This window comes from Equus caballus, chromosome 6, assembly GCF_041296265.1.
Source record: "Equus caballus isolate H_3958 breed thoroughbred chromosome 6, TB-T2T, whole genome shotgun sequence".
NCBI classification, from domain to species: Eukaryota; Metazoa; Chordata; class Mammalia; order Perissodactyla; family Equidae; genus Equus; species Equus caballus.
In genome coordinates this window covers 95,745,272-95,766,001 of record NC_091689.1, presented here as the reverse complement: position 1 = coordinate 95,766,001, position 20,730 = coordinate 95,745,272, and the positions used below count along the sequence as shown (strand labels likewise).

Below are 20,730 nucleotides of genomic sequence, written 5' to 3'. Positions count from 1 at the left end.
TGGTGAGCTTTTGGCAGCTTGTCACCAAATACTTCCACTGTGCTCCATTTTTGCAACCAAAGGTATCAAAGGAGTTTTATTTAATTAACTGGGAAAGTCAGTTAAAACCAGAATATCCTTTTCCCAAACAGTTAAATGAACTGTTAACTGTATTGTCCACTTTCCATCCCAGAGAGGATTAAAGAAGATTTCAAGAACAGATATGAATCTGAGGTGGCAGTGGTTTGAAAATTAGGATTCAATTTACGATAGAGCTAGAACCCAAAATTTATTTGCTGAAATTTTTAAGCTCTTTAATATCAAAACATTTATTAAGCAAATATATCTAGAGATTGGCAGTTAATTTTAACAATTTAAGTTTTGGGTAGAATTTAATGTGGGCAGAAAATGTTACTTCAACTTTTTAAACTGTGAAGTATTACAATATACTTTGTCATGTGGCTAAACACAGCTTACAAGGCTTATTAATTAACCAATCAATTGAATTTTTCAATGACTAAGGATTTTATGTATTTCATTATTTTGAATTTAAATTATGCTTATATAATCATATTCATATTATGCCTAAAACTGAGCTAGACATAAAGATATCAGACATCCCTTAAAAGTGGCTGAATTAGATATGACCCTGTTATTAACCATTTACCCAAAGAAACTGCTAAAAACTGACTGATTTGGTTAATTATGGTTACATAAAAATTATGTAAATATTCAAACACTTGATGAAGTCGTAATACTTCAACCTTTTAAGATTTCTAATTCCCAGTGGTTAAGAATCTTTAGGTATCATTAACGAACACATGACTACCATTTTAAAAATTACTGTTCAGTGCTATTGATTTGAGAAATAAATTTTTAGGTTAGGCCTTGCCATACCAAATTCTCTTTCTGCCTTAGTTTCATAACCTAACCTGACCTCAAAATACAACCCCATACTGGCCACTCTTTAAAAAGAAATCAGGTAGATCTAAACAATTTAAACATCTTCAAGAAAATCAAACAGCTGTCTTCTTACTGTTAACTTCTAGATCTCTTGAGGAGCCTACATATGGAGAATTGCTACGCAGAATTTCCTAATACTACTTAAAAGACCAGTAAAACAATATGAGTGGCAGATTATGACTGGATCCCACACCTTGCAAATTCCATTCCGGTATCACGACATTACCCCTAAAGTGTGGAGTTAACTGGTATGACTCAGCATTTAAAGTCTGAGTGTTCTTCTGTTATTAAGTTTGTTATGTAATTTTGTTATGTTTTATATATATATATATATATATATATATACATAAACACTAAAACCATATCTACCACTAGAAAAGAGCAGAATCTATTTCTTTTATATTAAAACATAGAATTTCAGCTATATTAGAGAAATTAGCCATCTTGCAAAACTCAAAAAAAAACCACCATGCATCTCGGAAGTTGAAAAATAAAAAAAAGGAAAATCCAATGCATGAAAAGTATGTGGATTTAACTTCAGATAATTAACTAAGACATTCACACAACATATGCATGTCAGTCTCCTAATTGGTCCTAGAGCCTGCAGTATTGTAATTTATTGTGAAACCATGTAACCAAATACTTAAATATATCCACAACATCTATACCACGGTAATGCATAGTACATAATATACTAACATCTCAAAATAAATTTCTATTACAGTTTTATGCAAATTATGGTATAAGATTATCACCTGCCACATTTTGAAATGGCACCAACTTCATGTCAAGTTTCATGTCAATGTATTAGTCAAACTCCTTACTGATAATGATGTCTTATGCATTATCATCTGAACACTTTGAAATCAAGCTGTTAATCTAATAACCACAGTATGTTGTTATCAATTAAAGTCACTGCATATTCAGATGTTAAAGCAGGTAAGTAATACAGCAGAAAAAGTATTTCTAATTCACAGTTTCAAAAATAAAGGGTGCAGTTTTCAAATATCTGATTGCTTAAAATTGGTCAATGTACAACTGCCTCCTTCAACACATGTAAACTGGTTTGCACAGCATTAGGAGATGCCTTTTATTTCAGAAGTTAGTTCTTACTGTTACAGGAGCACCACAAATTTGAAGGAAGAGGCTACAGTGTGAAATGAGCTAGCTCACTGTAGGATATGTTAAATAAAATTTTAACTACGATAAAAGGTACTGCAAAGCTTTGTTGACCCCCAGCACAGACCCCTTAATCAGGAAAAGTAGTTAACACTTACCAAATACAATAATGTAAATTAGGTCTACAAGAGAGGGGGGAAAATCTAACTCAACTAAAAGAAAATACTATTATTAGCTAACAAACCTGTGATAGCCGGCTTCAGAATTTTCCTAAAAATAAAATTCAAAAGCATACACAGTATTTGTATCCTTCGTTTAGGAATGCAGAGATTCAAAGGGAATGAAAGAAAAATCTGGCTTTACGAATTTCTAAGTGGAAACACACGCACACAAATGGGTAACTGAGAAAAACTGAGCACTTAAATATTCAAATTTTAAATGTGTAAGAAAATTTATAATAGAAAAAAGTGGCAAATTGTTATTGTGACTTGATTTGCTGAAAACATCTGCAAATTCACACTGGCATTAAGAAAACCAAAGTTTCAAAAATTTACTCCTCTCTTTCTCTCCAGATATGTGTTTTCTGTGCAAAAATAAATATCTGAAAATTGCACTAATACAATAATACTTATTTTAACTTTTGTATTATGAATAATCTGCACATGCTGCTTTACAGACAATACATATTTGTAAACTTGCTCATGCAAAATTAGTGTGCGCAACAGGGATACTGTCAATCCCTATACTTAAAAATGATACCTTATTATCTTTTTTTAAACTGCAAACCCTCTGAATTGTAACAAATCTTACACAGATATTCTTGTCTGCCAGCTAAAAATCAATTTATGTTGCAGAAATAAAAAGTTAAACAAGAAAAAGAAACATGGTTTTTGTCTTGCAAAATTTTTGATTTTTAAATAAGAGAAAATTTATAAAAGAAAGAAATTCATGGTCACAAAATTTTAACATTTTAATCCTAAACATTACAGGGCAAATAGATACTGGACCCTATCTCCATAAATCCTAACTTTTAGTTTCCATTTTAAATGTTGCCCCAACCACTAAGACATTAGTGGTTTTACAACCTCTGGATTATGGAAATACACATTTCTGAAATAAATGCTACAAAAACAACAATGGAAGAAAGCCAAACTGTCTCCATGAAGGAAAAAAAAGTGGAACATTTTGAAGCTTTTAGACACTTCTCTTTCCATGTCTTATGATTAACCTGTCAATTCAGTGCATCGTATGGTCAACGTAATGGTCCCGTATGGAGCAAACATCTAACTAGTGTCCATTGATTCCAAGTTAGTGGACGATGAGTCTTTCTGGATGCTCTCAAAGATGGCTGCCAGCTCAGGGTTGGAGCTGATCTGCGACTGGAACTCGCTCATCAGCGGGCTCTTCTCGGCCTCGGGAATGGTCAGCAGGGCCGCGACTGCTCTCATGGCCGATCGCTTCAGTTCGTCCTGCTTTTCAAACTCCTGCTTTACTGAGTTTGCCTTCACCTGTAACATCGAGTAAATTTATATCATATGCTATAAAACACAGCTCACACATGAACCAAATTTAAGCACATTGAAATTTCTTGTAAATAAAGCAAAGCTACTCTTTCATAGGTCCAAAAGGCACATTGTACTCTAAGCACAGTTGTTTTTAAACTTTTTAGCAGTAGCTGTCACCTTTTCTTTTAAGGGAGTATTTTACACAAAGCCCATTACAAAAACAGAAACTCTAGAGCCATCATGGTTGAAACAAAGGAAGGGACCCAGAGCCTTAATCTGCTTAGCAAGTCCTACTTTGGCCTCCACCAGTGCATGTAATTATTTTTATATGAAAAACCCTGTTTCACCTTCTGAATCTAAAAGTAATTCTGACTTTTCAAGCCCCATTTTAAATGTCGTCATGCTCATGTGAAGCCTTCTATGACCCTCACCCGTGCCACCTCCACCAGACTGAAACATTTCCTCGTTTGTGGCCCTATCACACTTTATCCCATATCAGTTCTTCAAAATATGCATCATATTGTTATAACAATAATTTAAAACTTTTAGGAATAGCATTTAACAGTCTAAGTTTTCTAAACCATCCACTTCAATAGGTTAACTTTTAAAACCAACTGCTACACAGGGTCTAGCCTGATTAAATTTGGAAAACTACAGTATAGAATCGACTAGGAATCCTGACTACCCATGTCTGGCCTAAGTCGATGCCCGTCAATGATTACCTTCGTTGTACACGTGGCGCGTAACGGCTCAACAAGTCGGTCCAACCTCTGCAATACTGCACTTGGACAAAGAGTGGAGAGTCTCACCAACATTAAAAACGTCAGCATCTATCAGGAACAAAAAGACAAAATTCCAAATTCTGACAAAGCTTTTAAAAGGAAAATGACTAGCATGCATCATGAAGTTTTATTTTAATGTAATCTGTCATTTAGAAACACACAGATTTGTCTCACACTGTATCTGAGGAATTTTAGTTACAAGTACTAGAGAGACTTCCCTATAACTGGTCCTCAAGTACAGCACCAGAAAAGTGGTTCTGAGTCTTGGCTGTACATTAGAGCTGGGGAGCTTTAGAAATAGACCCATGGCTCAGCCCCGTTCCCGAGACTTTTACTTAATTCTTCATGATAGGGCCATAGAGTCAGTATTTTTTAAAAAGCTCATGTGCACCAGAATGGAAAATCATTTAACAAGAAAACAAGTGAACAAGGAGAAAAGCTTTATAATAAGTTTCCACTGTCTTAGCAGATTTTCCTAAAAAACCAAGAAGACTGGTTATTCAGATTAACCCATATAAAGCCCAGCAACTCATAATCCTTTTTCTCTTAGACTATAAACTGTAGAATCATACAGGAGAATCCTATTATTTTGGGGGGGCTCCCTTCATTGAATTCTGGGAGGGTCAGGCTACAATCAGATATGGAAACAGAAACGTTGGCGTTCTAATAGTACGGCTGAATTACCACTCAACCACCACTTTTCCCTGCTTGACCAAAGGCCTTGAATGGAAGAGCAGAAGAACGAGGCAATGCACTGACTTATTTTTTAAATGACCCTTTTATAGTTCACGTTTAAAACGGACTTGAGGGGCTGGCCCCGTGACCGAGTGGTTAAATTCGCTCTCCGTTTCCGCGGCCCGGGGTTTCACCGGTTCGAATCCTGGGCATGGACATGGCACCGCTCATTAGGCCACGCTGAGGCAGCGCCCCACATGCCACAACTAGAAGGACCCACAACGAAGAATATACAACTGTGTATCAGGGGGCTTTGGGGAGAAAAAGGAAAAAATAAAATCTTTAAAAAAAAAACAAAAACAAAAAAACGGACTTGAGCAAAGAGGAAACAAAGGAGTTACAAGCAAAGTTCATGTTAGAAACCTAGGGAGCAATATGATTTCTTTCTAGTTGCTTCTACACAGACTGCTTTGTGTATCTGAAAAACAGTTCTTCCTGTAACAAAAACAGTTCTTCCTGTAACAAAAGTCTTGATATTAAACCCCGTATATTATATTAGAAAACAAAAATCTCTCATTCAGGTAAATAATACAGATATCAGGGAGGACACTCTACCACAGCCAAAGAGAATGAGCCAAGAAAATCATGGGAAATTCAGAACACTCTCCATGGGTAGTGGCTGCAGTCCGATACTAAGAGACAGGCCAAAAGGTCACAGATTATACTTTGAACAGCAAAACCTTCTGGACCTTCTTTTGAGGGAAAGGATCCAGGAACTATGCACTAAGCAAGCTGGTGCAGAGAATTTCTTACAATTTTCCATCCACTGAGACCTAACTTCTTCCTCCAATAAAAAGGTTTCTGGATTTTTCCTCTATGTCAACTTACTTTTACACTGCATCACATGCACACTTTTGCATATTATAGTTTATAACACACTTACTAAAGTCATGACAAGAAAACCAATTTTTCTCACTTAACACAAAATAGTAAATCACAAGGGTATAAGTCACTCGAGCAAAGTCGTCTTCTAAAACATTCTATCAACAGGCACAAACATCTTACCTTAATATCATAATGGTCCTTCAAACCATCTTCAACATGATTTAGAAATTCAAAGATATCTAGTCTATCAAGACAACTGTCTAGAAGAGTGTACATGCACTCAAACGCTGCCTTTCTAATATCCAGGCCGTCGTCAACCGTATGCTTAAATGGACCCATTTCTACCTGTTGAAACAAAAAGGAATGAGCGGACATCCTCACAGGTAAAAGACAAGCTTAGAGAAACAGTGTCATCCAACTAACTCACCTCTCTTATGAGCTCCTTTCTAACTTTCGTCTCGTTGTAAAGATGTGGGAGAACAGCGTCTAGCAGATCCCTTATTAGCGATGGCTTGTTATGTGCTGCTGAATTGAACGTGACCAAGGCTACTCTTCTTACATTTAAATCTGGGTCTTCCAAGGTTTTTAGGAAATCACCTGAAAAATTGTAAGAGAAGCAACTTAAGCTTAAATAAGCTTAAGATATACTACGTATACATTTTATTCTTTATCTAAACTGATAGTTTATTTTTGTTGCTATCACAGTTATTTCTTCAACGCAGGTCACAGCAGAACATGATGAAATCCTAAGCGAACTACAGTTTCTTTCAGCAGCAGGTAAACTATGTCTGAATCAGAGTGGACTTGATAACCTACTCTCAACACCTACAATGCAGAGCGTAGGGAGTGAGAGTCCAAAAAGTTCTCCAATTTATAGATACTTTATAAAACGGTGGGTTGTACAGAGAAGTGGTGGAGCCAGCAGCCCCAAGGATGAATAACTTGAATGATTCTCAGAGCTAAAAACTGGTACTTGCACCAAAAGCAACAAAAATAGAATTTAAAAAACTGAGTTCAAAACAAGATAAACATGGTGAGGACAGATCCATTGCTTGATAAAGATGAAATACTGTTACCAAGCACATAATTTATCAGATGACAAAGAGAAATGTGCCTCCAAAAGCCCTATTTTTATTTCTATCTTAGATGATAAATAAAATATCGTTTTATTTTGATAAATAAATATCAATAAATATCGATAAATAAAAGGGTAAGAGTAGAAAAGGAGAAAAGGAAACCTAAAACAGGACAAAAAGCTAAAGAAAACACATCGCCACTTTAAAACCAGACATAAGGCAGTTGTTCTTTCAAATGTGGGCAAGAAACTATAATGCAAAGATCTTTGGAGTCACACAGATGGTGAACCAAACCACTTCACTTGTCAACTGTGTAACTTCTGGCAAGTTACTTTGGGCAAGAGCCTCAGTTTCCCAGTTTGCAAAATGAGGACTACAAACATTTTAGGGCTACTGAGCAGAACTGGTAGTATGCATGTGAGAACAGTGTCTGGTACACACCTGGTGGTATTTGTATGAAGCTCCCGTTCCTCATTATGTAATCTCAACCCTGCCATCAACAATCTTTTAGAATACACAGGGGAAAAGAGAGCTGCCAGGAAACCTGAATGCATCACAACATCAATTAAGAAAAATGGGAGTAAAGAAATACTTTAACCACCAGACTGGTAAACTCAAGGCTGACCACTCGGGAAAGTCCCAGCACTGACTACAAAAAAAAGTTTAGGACATAGTTTAGATTCAAAAAGAATTTAAGGGGGCCTGACCCCATGGCCTAGTGGTTAAGTTTGGCGCACTCCCCTTTGGCGGCCTGGGTTCAGATCCTGGGTGCAGACCCACACCACTCGTCAGTGGCCACACTGTGGCAGTGACTCATATACAAAATAGAGGAAGACTGGCACAGATGTTAGCTCAGGGCAAATCTTCCTCAAGCAAAAGAAAAAAAAGACGACGACTGGTGGCAGGTGTTAGCTCAAGGTGAATACTCCTCAGCCAAAAAAGAAAAAAAAGAATTTAAATCTACCAGACTAAACCTCTTTACTCGTTTGTTTAGAATTACTAAAATGATAGATTAGAATAGATTAGAACAATAATCAAAGTATGTATCTACTTTCAGTAGAGCATGTAAAACATTGCTATTATTATGGACAAATGGTGACATGGACTAGGATCAGTGGTGCCCAACTCCTTGATCTAGGAGTTTCAATTTTTAAAAAGCTTCCTAGGTTGTTCTGATGTTCATATAGTCACAAATAATACTGAACTAGATCATCAGTCAATTAGAATGATCATCATCTGACTAAATAACTATACCAACAAGGGACACTGGTTGACTGCTGTCAACCTGGAAAGATGACTCTAGAGACGTGGCACAGGTCTCTTCCTTTGTCCTATCTTGTACAAAATCAAAAATGTGAACTAATACATCGAAGCAAAAAACAGGTGATGGGAACAAAGGCAAGAATCTTCTGACAGAGACTTTCTTTGAATTATTTCTAGGTCCCAGCAATAGCACCCATTTATGCCTGTGTCCCCCTTACCATGAACTGATAATCCCTTTCTGTAGTTCTTTTAAATTATGTTCTTTCCCTTTCTGGCCCTGCAGAATGGCATGAAACTGCAATGCTTCTCTGCCATATCCCTTTATCCCCTTTCTTCTGTCCTCAAGAAAGCATCAAACCGAGTTCTGAAGCTACTACCAACTCTAGGAAAACTGATGATGAAAACAAATGGAAACTGTAACATCATGAAAAATAATCCTAGGGGCTGGCCCAGTGGTGTAGTCGTTAAGTTCATGTACTCCGCTTCGGCAGCCCAGGGCTTGCAGGTTCGGACCCCAGGTGTGGACCTAGGGCCACTCATCAAGCCACACTGTGGCAGTATCCCACATAAAACGGAGGAAGACTGGCACAGACATTAGCTCAGCAACAATCTTCCACAAGCAAAAAGAGGAAGACTGGTAACAGATGTAAGCTCAGGGCCAACGTTCCTCATCAAACAAAAAATCATCATCATCATCATCATCATCTTAAAGGTTAATTCTTGTCTTCACAAAAAGAGAGACAGCTCTAGTCTTTCTGGGGTATCTCCTCGTAGTTCTTCTGGGAATTAGCTCTACCCTACTCTATCTTTTTCACTCTTAGGTTGTTTCCACCTTACATATGGAAGTCTCCAGAGAGCCCCTTGGGAGCTGGAGGGTTACAAGTTAAAAACTGAAAATTGGGGCCCTAACAGCTCAAGTGAGACTCATTTATATCAGGGAGAAAACTTCAGACTGGTCAAACAGATCAAATATCTTTTTCCTTTATCGATTAGTTTTTTTCAGGTCATCCCAAAATATGATTATCAAATGTCTAGTTGACTCTAAAGACATCTTAGTGTTACTTGCAAAATTATCTCATAATTTCAAACTATGGGATGACAGAATATAAGTATATGAGATCATATATTATCAATTATCTCTTTAATGAAACAATTACCAGACCCTTAAAAGCACTGTAGCTCCTTGGTGATATCTTTAGTTATTGAAATGAGTGTTTGACAATTAACTATTAAATAGTTAATCAGTATGTGTATTTTTGTTTCCACTTACCTATGCAGTTCTTTAGCAGTGGATCAATAGGCTGTGGATGATCGGAAATAGTAAACTTCACAGCTGTAACCACGGAGCTTCGGGCATATGATGAGCCTAATTGAAAATAAATTGTAAGTCTAAGTCCACTAAAATCCATGGACATCTTTATCAGTTTCATTCCACTTGAAATAATATCAGTGTCTTTAATTCTTTAAAATTCTCTTCGGTCCAGAGGAGGATTTCTTATTGCTCTCACGATACTAATGGAGCAAAGTTTACTCAACTCATGAAACATACTCCCAACAGATTTCAAAAGAAACAACTTCTTCTGGGAAGGAGGAGGCCTGGGACGGCAGTAATGGAGGAACTAGCCCTCACAAAAGGGAACTACTTAAATCCATAAACAGCTCATAAGATCTTCAAATTTTTTAGTAAAAAAGAAAGCAATTTCCAAGAATGAGTGGCTATTATTACCTTCTAGTTGGCCTAATGGGGTTGACACTACTAGGATCTTTCATTTGAATTAAGTTCACCAATTTTAGTGTTATAATTTATAGTAATAGGCAAGCTCCTCAGGATATATTATTCAAGAGACACCTTTTCCACATTTTAAGTCAAGAGAGTAACATTAAAATATAATAAACACTAGGAACTAGAACATATTTATTTAACCATATCTAATTACCCTCTTTATCCTTTTGAACACAAAATGGCATCTGAATACGGCTCCATATCATAACATAAGGCAACAGCTTCCACATGTAACAAGATACAAAAATGTTTTAACTTCCTCACTAGGCATCTTTCAAGGCAACCAACCCACTGCTAATAAAACAAGAAAATCTAGCTACCCACCTGATATCAAGTACCCCTTAAGCCGTGGAAGGAGGGTTTCGGGATCAATCAGAGTGAGCTTGCCTAGACATTCAGCAACAACATTTCTGGTTCCTTCTTCTGCACACTCACAATGCTTTAGCAGTAAGGCCCAGATGTTTTCAACATATGGTTTAAGGCCCACCACTGATGCAGAGCTAATAATTTCCTTCAAGGAATGAAGCAGAAGATACTGCCTTTTGGGTTGACTGGTTATTTCTTGTAAGACAAACGGCAGATATTCAGGAAGGTTGCCCACACTAATGCTGCCTAACGCATAGGACGCGGCTGATTTGACTTCTTCACTAGGAGATGAGAAGGCTTCTAATATCACAGATTTCAGTTCCAGCTGCCCACTTAAGTCAATATGATGCCCAACTTCTCCAAGAGAAAGCAGAGCTAAGAGACGAATGGAATCTGTAGACCTTGAGTTCTTGACATCTTGAATAAACTGCCCCACTACAGCCGGTCCTTCTTTAGGGCATGCTCGAGTAAGGGCAGCTACACATTTGGCAATGGAATAATAAGACTGCTTGTGAGTAAGAGCTGTGCTCTGGGAATAAACTGGACCAGTTAGCATGCGCAACAAATCCATGTATCCTAGATTATTTGTTCCAGTAACAACCAGAGCTTGGAAAAAGTCCAGCATGGCGCTAAGAGCTCCTCCCTGCAATAAGGGGGATCTCACAAGTCCAATAAGTTCATTGAGAATGGATCCACTTATCTTTGACAGGGAGGAGGGATACACTTTTGCGAGTGTGGTGAGAAAACTGATAGCCATCTGTGAAACATGCATATCACTTTCGCTGATAAGAGGGGGGAGCTCATCTAGAACTGCATCAATCATGGCAGCTGTCAAGCTGTCACTATAGTTTTTAATTAGAATATCTAGGGCAGAAAGGGTGCCCAATTTCAAAGCTCTCTGGTTTTTCCTGAGAAATGAAGCAAGGATGGGAACCCCTTCTCCCAGGACAGGCCTCAAATCTATCTTCAAAGGTGACCCAGCAATGAGTGTCAATGCCTTCACTGTAGTTAACCGGGTAATTTCATTCTTCAGTCTCTCCAAGAAAATCTGAAGTGTATTAGGCAAGTCAGAACCCAAATTGTCTCCAAGGTTGCAAATAATTTGTCCCATACAGGAAATAGCCCTTTCCTTGACTTCCTGATCAATGTCAGCTGCTTTTAACCTCTTAATGGTACAGGTAAACAAATCTTTGATGTAAGGAGTGGCATCAAATGAGGAAGGCTGATCTAAAGGACGAATGACTTTCACAAGCTGTTGAGTAACAAGAAGTGCTTCAGACGTAATCTTGTAAAATGGGTCTCCAACACAAGCCACCACTGGAGGGACCAAAGCCTGGACATGAAGATGGAAGACTTGAGGAGAGTGGTTACAGAGGATTACGTAGAGACACGACAGAGCATCAATCTTCAAATTTGATGAGCTTGATTTATCATTCAGTGAGAAAATGATTCCTAAAAAGCCAACAAAAATCCAGTAATTTTATGTATAGTTTTATGAAAGAAAAATCAGAAACTAATCCCTAAAATATTGCTAATGTTTCCAATTCATCACATTATCTTCAAAGTAGTAGAAATTCTACAGCCTATGATAAATATTAGAGCCAAATTTTAGGTTAAGATTTTGAACTTTATACTTGCAAATTTCTAACTTTAGGTGTTTAAGATGGTTCCCTCAGAGTTAGTTCATGTGCAAATTAAGTTGTCACAAATTTTCCTTTTAAAGGAAACAATTATTTAAGCTTATCTAAGTCTTAATGAAGTCTATACTAAGACCTGAAAGTGATTTACCATTTCTTTCATACCTGGTACAAGCACAGGAACATGTTGTGTTAGGGCCCCAGGTAACACATTTACCAGTTCAGTTAACATGTTAAAACAGCACTGTCGAGTCTTCACACTTTTTTCTTTCATCTGTTTGTGCAGAGCTTTAACAATGTTGGGAACCTGTAATTATCACACACTCATTAGCTGGTTCAGCTACTGGTATTTCCTCAGTACACTTAACACCAATTACAGGGGACAGGAAAATATCTTTTTTTGTTAAATTTCTAACTCTTCTATCTGCCAACCACTAACAAGACTGTTAGATACACATTCTGTTGCATCTATTACATATGTTCTCTTGTAACTGTATTTGCTTCATACTGATAAATAAGAAAACAGAGAAAAGCTATCATTAGCTTTCTACAGAGCAACAAAATAGTATTCCCTGATTAATTTTTAATTACAAAAGACTAAACAGAAATTTAACCAAATAATAAAATAACTTTCAATCAAAATTTTAGGAGCATAATTTATAAATGGCATTTTCAACAAAAATAGCACAGATAAGCATTAAAGGAAAAAAAGACAAACTATGGAAAAGAAACCATTAAATAGGTCTTTGTTTCTGTTTTTAGTTTGCTGTTACAATGAAATAAACCCAGCTTCAAATGTAGCTACAAGCAGCAGGGGTATGATCCAAGGACAGATGTCTCAAAACTTTCTAATGTTTTGTTAGCTGGTAAAACTAAAATAGGGTATTTACTAATAAATTTTATGGATGCCAGGATACAGACACACACCATATCAAACAACGATCTGAGAACTAGAGACAAAAGAAAACACCTATCTAATTCCTCACACCATCATCATAATTTCCTGATTTGACCTGACTGCTATACACTTACTCGGTTGCTTCAGTCCTCCATACACTTTACCTCATTGCTTTCTACAATTAACATTCAAAGTTCCCCTTTAAGTTCACCACAAATTTTTCTCATTTGTACTACTCGAAAACAAGACAGATGTGCTATGTACATCTCCTCCTCTGGTTTAGCTGTTTAGTCCCTCTCAACACCTCTTGTGTCATCTATAAAAATGGACAAATATGTACACCATGGGGCTGCTGTAGGAATTACACATGAGACAGAAAAATTCCTGGCACGTACTAAATATTCACTAAATGGGAGGTATATAGCTCTGTTTAAGATCTAAGAAAAGATGTCCTAAAGTGAAAAATATGCATTTTTTTCATAATAAGAGCCAGCATATCTAAGTACTTTCTATGTAGTAGCCACTACATTAAATGCTTACACAGATCATCTCATCTCTCACTACCTTGGGTAGACAGTTCTAAGTTAACCTTTATTACAAATGAAAAAACGGAGGTTTCATAAAATGACTAAATAACCTGTCCAAGATCACACAACTAAATTAAGAGCTAAGCCAGCTATGAACACAAATAGTCTGACTCCATAGCTCTAAGACTTCTCCATTGGTACCAGGGATAAAGATTACTTTACTGAATCTTAAAATTATTTTAATACTGTTTATCCAGTAAAAAGAAAACTTCATTCAGAGTAAACTAGTTACAAGTAATGTAATATGAACATACATAAACTACTATACAAACATATCACAGAACTCTGTTTCTCTAAAGATGTTCTGGCACTCACATTTACATATAAAAACACAATTTTAAAAGATCACATTTACTTGCATGACACCGACCTGACTCTGAAGCATTGTTAAAGGTGTTTCTCCTTGTTCCATTGCATCAGGGTCACACAGCCAACTTTGCACAGGACGAGTTTGCTTCAAAAGAGAAAGGTATGCATGAAAAACATCTGCCTTTACGTTCTCTTCTCGTTCTTTAAATCTGGATATCAGTGCAGGAGAGACGGTCTTGTAGAATTCTGGAAGCATTTCATGCCTTGTGCTAACTACAGCATCCAAGCACTTAGCAGCTGCACGTCTCACTTTCCAACTCATGTCATCGTCGTCACTGTATTCATCATCACTCCCTAAAGAGAAGTTTTAATGTTAACAGGCTATCAAGTTTATCATTCAACATAGGAAGTGAACTGACATTCACAACTAAGGCAGTTTTCTAACTTTCCACTAACATACACAGCAGTAGATAAGCTTAAAAAGACCCAGAACTCAAACAGATGCAGTGTACTTATGTAAATTTACACATAAATTAACCTCTACAGAAAAATGATCATGACTGTTTTTAATTTGTCAAACATTTTCTCATTTATTGTGGGTAATGAGCTGCTTATTAACCCTTTAAAATCATTAATTAACACATAAAACTTCTTTAGAACAAAAATATTTGTAAAATCATAAATGTCCCAGCCTTTTAAACAATATGAATAGAAGTTCATTGACACTAGGAAAATTACACAATCGGAGAGTTAAGATAAACTATGAAACCGATTTGTGGCTATAGATGATGTGATAAAAAGAATGGTTTTCAGTCCCAGGATGTGTTGTAGAACTACCTTTCTGGGAGGAAAAAGAATCCTGAAATCTACTTTCTTGGTGACTACAAGGTTTTTCACTAAATTTGCCGATGGGCTATTAGGAACAAATATGCACATGCTCAACCTTTCAAGATATTGCATTGTCTGAGGCCAGCCCTGTGGCCTACTGGTTAAGTTCGGTGCACTCGGATTCGGCAGCATGCGTTCGGTTGCCAGGCCCAGATCTAGACCACTTGTAAGCAGCCATGCTGTGGGGGTGACCCACATACAAAAATAGAGGAAGACTGGCACAAAAGCTAGCTCAGGGTGAATCTTCCTCAAGCAAAAAGAGGAAGATTGGCAATGGATGTTAGCTCAGGGTGAACCTTTCTCAGCAGAAAAAGGTATTACATTGTCTTAATGTAGTATAAAGAAACTCTACTTTCCCAATTACAACAAGAAAATTCTGCCCACATAACAACAGAGCGCCATCTTCTCCAAAGTCCTGTTAAACATTAAAACAATATTCCAAGCACAGTCATTAACAATTCCATCTCACTTATGTAGAGTTGATAACCTGTGTGTGTATATACTCTCTGAAAATTATTTCCTTCTAATACCATGAAGCTGAATCAGCTGGGTAACATAAAGTCAGGAGGACGGCAAAAATATTAGCAGTTCTCAGGACACTCTAAAATTATCTAAGAATAATTTTGTCATTCTTAAGTAAGACCATAGCATTGAAATGATTCCTCAGCGAAGGAAAAAAGATGTCATTTCTACACTGGATTATATTCCAATTAGCTTAGTGACTGCTAAAGTAGCCAGCTATACTTTAGAAAATCCTAGGATATACAATCAAATTTTCCAATCTCCAAAAGGTTTTACTTAATTCCACTTAGCACATTATAAGAAAACCCAACCAAACACTGCTAAACCCAAAGCATCTAATTTATTCACCAGTAGCTACTGGAATAAAAATTACAAGGTCCTATCAAAATAAAATAGACTATTTAAGAGCAAATAAATAAATGAACTTTTTCCCATGGCAACCCAGCTACGGGAGTTACTTTCCAGAAATATACTTTATTGAAAAAAAGGCTATAAAAAATTTAACAAATATCCTAACCACTGAAATTAGGTTGATTTCCTAAGTTACTCCAATACTATGGCAGAAAGATAATTATTAGGTATAATCCATGTAACCGATAAAGCAGCTGAAGGACTTGATTTGTATTCAACCTAAGTACTTAGCACACTAAAAACCAACAATCAACACCTGGAACATATACTGTTAATGCTTTTTCCAAAGGATATTCCTGTTATAAGCTAAGGTTTCCCTTCACTAATGCAACATATTTACTGAATCCCTACTGTGTCTGTGTGTCAAGCACTGTCCTAGGCACTACGAAAAAGCAGGCAATAAAAAGACTAAAATTAAAATCTCCGCCTTCATGAAGCCTATAACCTAGTAGGTGGAAAAATAATTATGTCAGAAAGTGATTAAGTGTAATGAAGAAAATCAAAATGCTGAAAAGGGCAATAAGAGGATGAAGTAGGGGAAAACCCTGAGATGGGGGACTGGATTAGGAGGTGTGTGAGAGTGTGTCATCAGGCATAACCTCAACCTGTTTGGCCTGAGAAACTAGGAAGAACGGAGGTGCCATTCTGAGATGGAAAAGGCTAAAGAAACAGGTTAGGCAGGAGATGGGGGAAAGGTGGAGAGAAGATATTTTAGATATCTAAGCAGCAAATCAATTGAGCGTCGCATATATGAACCTGGAATTCACAGGAAAGATCTGGGGTAAAGATAAAATTTGGGGTTTCAGCACACTGGTATTAACGTCAGGAGACTAGGAGAATCAACAAGAATATAACAGTGTAACAGAGAAGTTGAAGGAGTAGGCCTGGAACCTCCAAAGTGTAGTGGTCAGGGTGATGAAGTGGAACCAGCGTGGAGGCCGAGAAGGAGTAATCACAAGACAGGACTAAACCCAAGAGAGAGTGGTAGCCTGGAAGTTACATAAGAAATGTGCGGAGACTGACGACAGGCAGAGTCAAACACGGAGGTCACTGGCGATCTTGTCCATCAGTGGAAGACCCGATTCAGGAGAGAAGACGAGGAGCAACTGGAGAGCGTTCTTTGCAGGAGTTCTGTTGTAGAGGAGAGACACTGGGTGGTAGCTGCTAGCATACAATATGGGGTCAAGAGAGGTTTCTTTGTAGTTGTTTTTGTTTTGTTTTTTAAAAGATGGATGACATAGACTTTAGAGGAAAGTCATTACACAAATTCAAAGAATCAAACTAAAAAGTACTATAAAAATAATCGGAAATCCACCAACCTACATACCTAGTAACTTGCCCATTTAAACGCCTCTATTACGATCCTTTGACACCAGCAAAAACAACTACAGTCCTACACCCTGAACCGCTGCCCCTTTCCAGAGTAAACACCACGAATCACAGCACGCTGACAGTGGTCTCAGAAGCCTCAGACAGAGTTAGATTACTCACAGAAGCTAAACGGAGCCTCCAATAATATTTAGGATTTTTCATGAAAGTTAAATATATATAAAACCAAACTGCTCTGAATGTGTATCTATAGGTACACTTTTTAAAATAACATTCATTATGACCCCTCCTTATAAAAACGCCTTATAAAAAATCTTAAGAATAAAGAACAAAAATCACTTAGAAACATGCTAGCCAAGAGAAAAATCTTCAAGTTTTTCCCTGTATATTTTTTAAAAACCGGGACACAGTAATTTTTGCTACCCACTTTTTCACTCAACTTACTGCTTTAAGAAATATTTTTCTAGAACATGATTTTGAAAATGTTGCGTAACAATTCAATACATGGATGCCCCATAATTTATTTAATAACTTGCTACTGTTGAATACTGAGGTCATTTCCATTTTACTATTATAAACAAAACAAACAAACAAAAAACCAAACAGTGCAATTTGGGGTAAGAACCATCTCCGTCTATACCACTGGGTTCTTCAGGAAAATTTAACAAATTCCTTCTATTTAATTTGAAATACCTTGGTCATCATCATCACCACCATCTGCATCCATGGCATTTTCATCTTCATCTTCATCATCATAATTATAATTTGGATCATAGGTAAGATATTTAAGACAAATATTTATAATGGTAGAAACATGAGGATATACTTCCTTAGGACATCTGAAGAACAAAAAAAAAAAAATCAAAAGCTGTCTTGAATAACTGTACTCCTTGATTCAGTATCAGCCACATTTTGGTTTATTATCAGATTTTTTTCCTTCCCTTTAACACAGCACAGGAAGTGGTCCCCAGCCTTTCAACACCAAGGACCCTTCATCTTTCTCTCCTAGTGGCTTCATGTTTTAAAAAATTTATTTTTCAAACTACTTAATTTTAAGATGAACCTTCCCCCCCACATTCTAACATCTCTGAAGTCAGGATGAGTCCAACAACAAATGGTATGTTACAGTTAACGTGGGGCAGTGCAGAGAGAAATCTGTACATGCTCTATCTTCTCAATTTCTGACTAGAAGACCAAGCCCAGATAAGCGTGGTCTTCAGCCACGAAGGTTATCTGTGACAATGCCAGTGCACACTCATCTAGTCTTGGTCTTCTAGCTATGTGCCGAGAAGACAGAACATATACATGCCCAACAATAAAGGAAAGATTTGCTTCTCAATTAAAAGGACATAAAGGAATCCCATAATTTCTGATTTTAAACAAGCTGATATGACTATAAAGCTACTCCTCTAAACCACGGGTGGCAAGGGATCACTGCAGATAAACAGTGAAGTCTCCAGACATAGTGCTACGACACTGCCAATTCTAGCCAAAGACAAAAGTCTGTTATTTAAAGCCATAAATGCACAGTTTTAACTATTACCAAGGTTTCCAAATTGAAAATCACTGCCCTAGAAAAACGGATGTGACAGACGTCAAAAACTGGTGAAAAGACATGAAATACCTTTGCCAAGTTCTTTAAATAAAGTCCTAACAACGAGCAGGAAACATTTCAAGAAAAATGTAAGGACCGTATTTTAAAACATAAGATGATATTCACTTCAAATATCATATTGGCTATCAGTTGTTGCTTAACAAGAATTTAATTAAAACACATCTGAAATCCAAAACTCAATCCTAGCCACCATTAGTAAAACAACCCATTTCTCGTCACCTACCTAATGTAGATCTTAATTATTATTCTATTCTTAAGGAAAATTTTTATTTGAAAAACAGATGTGTTAAAACCTTACCTTCTCACAAATGATTCAAAGGCTTGAATGCAGTACTCTCTCAATTCATCATCATCTACATTACAAAATTTTACCACCAAAGGAATAATCTTCTCAAGGTATTCACCTAAGAAAAGCATACTGGTTCTTAAAAACATTCATTAATTGTTTTAAATTGAAGAAAACTTTAAAATATTTAAACATTTCTTACCTATTCTATGACCAGCTTGCCTACTAATAGCAGCAATACATTGTATGTAGGTTCTTGTTGTTGACATGGAATCATTTTTGGACAACTCTGACAAGAGATGTTCAATAAGATCTACAAAAACTATATTTCCACAGCTCATAACCAGATGGCCAAGAGCAATAATGGTTCTTTTCCTCACTGCAAGTCTAGGGCTGGTCAACTGGGGGAGTAGACAGGTCAGAATTGAAGGATGGAAATTAACAAGAAGTCCTCCTTGCCTTAAAATAAAATAAAAAAAGAAAACAACAATAAATTGAAGATATCTGAGCACCAATGAAATTCTGGCCTCTCATTTCAATGTATTCAAAGAGTAAAAATTTAGATGACACTAAACCAAATTCAGAATGAAAGGAAAACTAAATTCTTACTATCTCTACCAAGGCAACTGAAAACTTGAGCCAAGCGAATGCAGTTTTGCAAGTTGTATCCCTAAACTACCTTCTGGAATCTAAACTTATAACCCGATTTATAGGATATCCAACCAACAGACTTGGGAGTATATCAAAAATAAAAAAAGCATGCCAACGTCACTTTTCCCCTCCCCAGATCTCTATCGATAGCTTTTTCTCTACTACAGCTTTCTGGGGGTTCACGACACTTAAAATCTCCACATCTTATGACCCCCCCGCCTACTGTCTTTCCTCTACACATCTATAGACTAAGTTTCATTGATCATGCTGGTCCAACCCGCTCTTCCAAATCATTTCACAAGTGCGCTTCACTGAGGCAACAGCAGTCAGACATCTCTGTGCCAGGACAGTGCTAGCGGTCAGGTCACACACAGGACGAAGAGTCCAACTGAATTCTCACCACTTACCAATTAAGTATAAATTCCTCGCCCTCCTCACCATGACCCCACTCTATCAGAACGATTTCCTACAACTTTTCCATTCATTCTATGTTCTGGAAAACTAGAATACAATGTTTCCCAACTCCAAGACTACTTATGTTGATACAGCCTATGCCTGGGCAAGTCCATCTGTGCCCTACCCATTCTTCCAAACTAAATTCAAACGCCACTCTTCCCGTAACAAACTTCCTTGGATCCTTCCATTTTCAACCTCAAAACACACTATACTTCCAGTTAGTATTTTGTCCCATTCTGCCTTACATTATAGCCATTTGTGTTCTTATCTCCTCTAGTAAAGTAAAAGCTCTTTGTGGGCCAGGAGGATAGCTCCTCACTTGACTATAAATATGCACATGAAGGCACTTGATTATTTTCAAGTTAAAGTGAATTAACTACATGAAACACACCAATAATGATGATGTATTATTATGAGAATCAGGGATAAACTGAAATCAACAGGTCTTCTAAGGTATTTTTACCTAGGATTTGCTTAGATCTTTCTATCTTTCCAAGTTTGACTTCCAGAGAAGTAGAAAAGTGACAAATATATAAAGCCAAGCTGCTTCCTTCCCCGAAACACGCAGTATAAACAGGCTGCTACAGTTTACCAGCATTATTTTAACTGGAAAATTTGTTACTCCTACTGGCACATCTCCGTATCTAAGTAGATCATCATATTCAAGAAAATAAGAGTTAAACCAAACAAAAACTAGGGGCCAGCCCCAGTGGCCTACTGGCTTAGTTCAGCACGCTCTGCTTCG

The 20,730-nt window shown here is 37.0% G+C and overlaps 1 protein-coding gene across 2 annotated transcripts in view; it reads right to left on the bottom strand.

Moving 5' to 3' along the window:
• Positions 1 to 1,512: 1,512 nt before the first annotated feature.
• CAND1 (cullin associated and neddylation dissociated 1) overlaps positions 1,513 to 20,730 on the bottom strand; it is a 41,281-nt gene continuing 22,063 nt past the window's right edge. For both annotated transcript variants that reach the window (XM_023643960.2, XM_023643961.2), the window contains exons 5-15: positions 19,081 to 19,337; positions 18,891 to 18,996; positions 17,671 to 17,816; positions 13,889 to 14,181; positions 12,199 to 12,340; positions 10,355 to 11,848; positions 9,518 to 9,613; positions 6,336 to 6,505; positions 6,089 to 6,253; positions 4,289 to 4,396; positions 1,513 to 3,569 (exon numbers count right to left, since the gene is read on the bottom strand). In XM_023643960.2, coding sequence (XP_023499728.1) covers positions 3,345 to 3,569; positions 4,289 to 4,396; positions 6,089 to 6,253; positions 6,336 to 6,505; positions 9,518 to 9,613; positions 10,355 to 11,848; positions 12,199 to 12,340; positions 13,889 to 14,181; positions 17,671 to 17,816; positions 18,891 to 18,996; positions 19,081 to 19,337 — 3,202 coding nt within the window. In that variant the 3' untranslated portion in view covers positions 1,513 to 3,344. The remainder of the gene's footprint in view (positions 3,570 to 4,288; positions 4,397 to 6,088; positions 6,254 to 6,335; positions 6,506 to 9,517; positions 9,614 to 10,354; positions 11,849 to 12,198; positions 12,341 to 13,888; positions 14,182 to 17,670; positions 17,817 to 18,890; positions 18,997 to 19,080; positions 19,338 to 20,730) is intronic.